The sequence below is a fragment of the Limulus polyphemus genome, unplaced genomic scaffold, assembly GCF_000517525.1.
Source record: "Limulus polyphemus unplaced genomic scaffold, Limulus_polyphemus-2.1.2 Scaffold2791, whole genome shotgun sequence".
NCBI classification, from domain to species: domain Eukaryota; kingdom Metazoa; phylum Arthropoda; class Merostomata; order Xiphosura; family Limulidae; genus Limulus; species Limulus polyphemus.
In genome coordinates this window covers 1-5,476 of record NW_013668401.1, presented here as the reverse complement: position 1 = coordinate 5,476, position 5,476 = coordinate 1, and the positions used below count along the sequence as shown (strand labels likewise).

General features: G+C 30.5%; 1 protein-coding gene across 3 annotated transcripts in view; it reads right to left on the bottom strand.

The window, feature by feature from the left end:
• Window positions 1-4,119, bottom strand: part of LOC106467908 (F-box/WD repeat-containing protein 2-like) — a 24,336-nt gene extending 20,217 nt beyond the window's left edge. The window contains exons 1-2 of one of the 3 annotated variants that reach the window (XM_022396132.1): window positions 3,975-4,046; window positions 1,922-2,094 (exon numbers count right to left, since the gene is read on the bottom strand). Coding sequence is in view for 2 of the 3 variants with exons in the window: in XM_022396130.1 (XP_022251838.1) it covers window positions 4,067-4,109 (43 nt within the window). In the remaining variant the exon portion in view is untranslated. Of the gene's footprint in view, window positions 1-1,921; window positions 2,095-3,703; window positions 3,772-3,974; window positions 4,047-4,066 lie in introns of those variants that run through there. The other 2 variants (XM_022396130.1, XM_022396131.1) reach the window with 2 other exon arrangements.
• Window positions 4,120-5,476: the final 1,357 nt, after the last annotated feature.

The following is a 5,476-nucleotide window of genomic DNA, read 5'->3' as shown; positions in this document are numbered from 1 at the left end:
TCAGACAACTTTTTCTCATACATTCTTTTTGATGTCATAATTTCCCATTTCACCAACTTTGTTGATCTTCTATAATCTTCTAAGTCTCCTGTCATATCGGTCAATTTAAATATCTTAACTTTATGATGCTTTTCTTTAATTTTATTTCTTAAACTCTTTGTGAGCAAACCTAGTTTTTACTTGTAGCTTCCCTTTTCTTTCTATTTGGAATATGTTTACATTGAATGTTTAAAAATTTTCCACATCTGATAAGTGTCTACAAATAACTCAGCTGCCCAATTCTCAACAGATCCCTTCAAAATTTGCTTTTTTGAAATTTGGGGTACGTGGGAGCTCTAGGCTAGTTGCATGCAAAAAAATGTTTGCATATACAGGGCAGCAGTGAACGAGAATAGCTATGTCTGTGAGTATAGGTAATGTACCATATCAGAAAATGTGTTGCCTTGCTAACCAGTCAATAACTGTTTATTATTAGACATGGTAACTTTTGGTTTAATAGCAGCAACATTACGTAACTAAGATGAACTTTGACTTTTGAGCACCTATGACTTCCATTTTTAAGCTCAGGATTTTTAGTTTAATTGTAATATGATAGTTGTCAACTCAATCTATTTCAGCATTTAAATTTGCATACGACTTTCAATGTGTTTTTTTTTGTCTTGAGACTGCAGCTTTATTCCATCACAGCCTACAATTTTATATGGTACACTTTCCATTTTGCCCAACCACATTCATATGTTATTTGAAAATGGTGTCAAAGCATTAATGTGGAACCTAGTTTTCACAAGGAGCATTCAATGCAATATAAAAAGTGACAAAAAAGTGGAAAAGAAGGAACCAGTAAAGTTATTTATGCTTTAATGCTAGATGAAACGATCATATAAAAATGTTGAGTGGGATAGAAAGAAATGTCTTGGTTATGTTGATGTAGGTGCAGATACAGAAGATGATATAACTCCTATTATTAGCATTCTATTTGGTATTTATGATAGTTTCTCTAAACTAAACAACAACTGGAAGGCATCTGTTGGCTATTTCTTTATTAATAGTTTGACAAGGCAAGAACAAGTAATATTGGTGAGAATATGCCTATAAATACTGTCAGATGTTGAAAATACAACCATGGCACTTTTCTTTGCAATAGTCTAAGTTGGGACTTCTCCATGTTCAAAAAACAGGGTGCCGATATGTCACCAGAAAACTTGTAGCCATGGTTCTTCCACCATAGCAATGACAAATGCAAAGTTTATGTTGTACTTTATATATATGTATATATATATATATCACATTTGAAAAATGTGTACACACGAGAAAATTTTAAAACGTGAAGATGGTGAATATATAAAGTGGCAGTTCATTATTGATATTCATCAACTGCAAAGACAAGAAGACTTACACCTAGAAAATAGAGTAAGGTCAGTGCACATTTAATGACAGAAGCAAAAAACTAAAAGTTACTTTGTAGCACAAACTTTTAAGTTCAAGTATGACAAATGCAATAAAATTTTGCAACAAAGACTTGAACTCTTCTAAGTTTAAGGGAAGTGAGCCTACAATTAAATTTATAAGAACATTTTATAGTCTCTTTGATTTGGCCAACTCCAGAAATCCACTGACTAAAAATTACAGGGGTCCACTTAGAATTTCTGATGAATCATTTTGGAAACCTTTTATAGTAGAAACAGAAAATTATATTTTTCAATTAACAGACATCATCGGGCAAAAAATATATGCAACTTGATATAAAACACAATTTACTGGGTTTCTAACTGCAACCAAATCTGTGCATAAATTATACAAAACTTTAATGCCATCATTTTTAGCCTCATTGAAGTATTGTTTGACATAAATTAAGCTATGATCATTTTGAACTATTTTATTTTTGCTGCTGTTAGGTCAACATATACTTGTAATAACTAACCTACTGTTTGACAGTTCACATCTGCATATAAAATACCCCTCAGGTAACTGCATTGTCCAGGATAAAACAAAGAACTTTACGTTTCACAAAAAGTCACATGGCACTTCCTACTGGTTCTGTAGATATGGTAGACATGCGTGCGATAAGTAGGTATGATCTTGAAGTATGTGAGCCTATACAGGATGATCATAATTATGAATATGTTTCAAATTTAAAACCTCTTTCTCCCTAAAAGAAGCAACCATATGATACATGGCTGATTGTATAGTAAAATGACACAAAAGAAAGAGTGCATTGTATAGATTGTTTAGAGGCCTTGACAAATGAAAATCCTAGAAACTTGTCATTTATACAACAAAGAAAACATACAGGTGTTTTAATAGAAATATCAGCAAGTGTTATCAAAGTATGTCATGCAATAGAAAGTTCTTTTGAGAGACTCCTGATGACAACAAATGATAAACTTCTCAATAATGTACTATTAGCCTTGGAATATATATATTACTGTTTTCAAAGTAGTTGTTCTGAATGGAGTTTTCTATGGTTTAGTTGAATACATTTGATTGTACACCTGAAGATAATCATACTTACAGTTTGATAAAGTGTTTAATTATGTGCTATATCAAAATATGAAAACATCATATTACTAAACAACAATATATAAAACCTGCAGGTGAAAAAGTGGGGAAAAAAGCTTTCTAACTTAATTTTGTTTAAACATTAGTAGTTTCAAATTGGATGGAGTATAAAATAATTAATTATACTTGTAATAAGACATTTTCAACACTACATTCTTCTTCTAGTCTCTTAGGGATTTTTAAGAATCAGAAGAGTGTAAACTAATAGTATTTCAACCACACTATGTTCTTCATATCCAATGACTAGAGTAAGAATGTAGCATTAAAAAATATAATAGGCCTAACATAATGTCTCATGACATGTATGATTAATTATAATTATGCTTTTCTAGCTTGCAAATAGTGTTCACACCATAAGAATTGTTATCATAACAAATGGCCTATATAAATAGCATTCCAACTACTACTATGATCGTTGTATCCCAGCCAGCCTGAAAAACTCTGGATCAAGCAAAACTCGTCAATGGCAATGTATATAGTGTGGTTGAAATAATATTAATTTACTCTCTTCTGATTCTCAAAAATTGGTAATGGACTAAATTAAGAAGGTAGTGTTAAAAATATAATAGGCCTAATATAATATCTAATGACATGTATAATTAATTATAATCATGCTTTGACAGCTTGTAAAAGACATTCACAGCATAATAATTGTTAGTACAAAAATATCTGTACAAAATCCAAAGTTTATTGTGCTGCTTTACAAACTTTTAGATGTATATAGCACATTTATCAGCTGATTATTTTATAACTTGTGAAATTAAATGTAAACAAAAATGCATATAAACATTGTACTGTAACTTAACATAATTCAGTACTAGCCTATTTATGTAAATATATATAGTATTCAAAAGAACACTATTATGCCATATTGATAACCTTTGTGCTAATTCAATATTAATATTTGCATTGTGTTTATACTTCATTTTCTACTTTAATACAAATTTGTATAAACTTATACTAAGATTTATCACTTTATTAACAATATAGCAGACCACAATAAAATCAATTTAGACCAATATGATATTGCCAGTTTAGCTCTCTTTATTTTTACAATGTCAATTCTATATATTACAAGTACTTTTGCAATTTATATAGCCATTTCTTTTAATAGTTACAGCAAAAACTGGAAAAAAAGCATTACATAAGTAAATTAAAATCCACATAGCGAAGTGACAAGAGTTGTCTGTTAGAGGCTTGAGTCCTAGTGTAAACTGAGTGTCTCATAGAGTTATGCCAATACTAGTAATATTTATTAATTTAAATTTTGGCTAAGACCTGGAACAGAGCTCTAACTAACTTGTGACTAAGGATAAAAGTTAAAACTTAGTCAGTTAATGTTAAATACGAATAACAATAAGTTAGCAATAATTATGAAAATATTCTAAATTTTAGGCAGTTTAATTTCCAAATACCAGTTATTTATCCAGCAAGAAAGAGGTACTGTTACTAACTTTTTTAAAACTAATACTATCACAGTACTTTAGTGTAAGTTACTATAACTCACGCTGCTCAGATGAGAAGGATTCCATCATCCACAAACTCGCCATCTCTCTCTCTCTCCTTAATTTTTAAGGAAAAAATATTCAGGAAATTACATCGAAATGAAGGAATAAAGTACTACAAGATAAATAAAAATTGGGAATTTAAAAACATGTAAATAGAGATCGTAAAAAGTAAAGAAACAGGTTTGCAGGTTTTTAAAATTCCAATTTCTTATTTATCTTATTTGCTGGCTTTTGTTTTTAAGTGTTCAACTTTGGACAAACGTTAACTTGATTTAGTAGCTAACTTTATACACCGTAATGAAAGTATAATAAACATAACTAGTAGCTAGCTGATACGGTTTGTGATGAGTTACTGTAGCTCTTGACTAATTAATCGCATTAGTTTGAGATGTAAAATGTTAAGCTGCAGATGGAGATTGTCGTGAAGATTTGTTTGAGAATGTAGTGAGCATTTATAATTTCTATCAACTAAATTATCTCTATATATAATGCATAGCAATTCACAGATATATGCTTAAACTTAAGAAACAAACCCCACTAAGCGCGAACAGTAGAAAAGCAGCCTTTTCAGATAAAACATATACGTCTAAACATCACTTTAAATAAATCTTCGCGTCTTTTAAAATAATTATTCTATGAATGTGTGTAATAACATTACGTGTATTGATTTATTTATTTTTTTACTCTTTCATTTCATAAATAATATAGGAGTTAGTTCCCTAAAGACACCAATTGTATAGTGCACAAACCACTGAGCACCTATATGTTACAGTCATCTAATGTTCATCTACTACTGGCTAGTAATTCCTGTTTGACCCTGTACTTAGGCACAACAGATATTTGTAGAAAAAGCTAACTTTAAAGGGTAATGATAAAATCGTTTATACTAGATTTATGTTTTTAGCTTATGTAACATATTGTTACGACAGCGGAAGTCACGTGACCCTGGTAACACGTCATGAGATTCTTGAAGGATCTTGAATTGTCCTGGCAACTCTAGTCTGTTCCAGACGCCCTCTTTTTTTAGTATATAAGCCCGGCAAATAAAGCAGAATGAGATAGATGGAGAGATTGAAGATAGAGATAATTGAGTCAAGCCATAAGTAAAGTGTGTGAATCATTGTGATTTATAGCGTGTGTTCATAAAAGTAGTCAAGTTTAAAGTGACTGTGGAAATTCTGTGTATTGCAAAGTTGTATCGAGAAAGAATAAACTAGTTTTAATTAAGAAAGACTTGTATCGCTGAAGTTTCTCGGAAAGAATTTCTATGGGAAATTAACAAACAAGCAGATACGCAACAATATAGAAGAAAAAAATTGGCTTTTCAATACCTTTACTATCTTTGAAGTACTTTATTTCGTATCCTATGTTACGTTTCCGTTTTTTAATTAACTTATTCCGTAACTTCG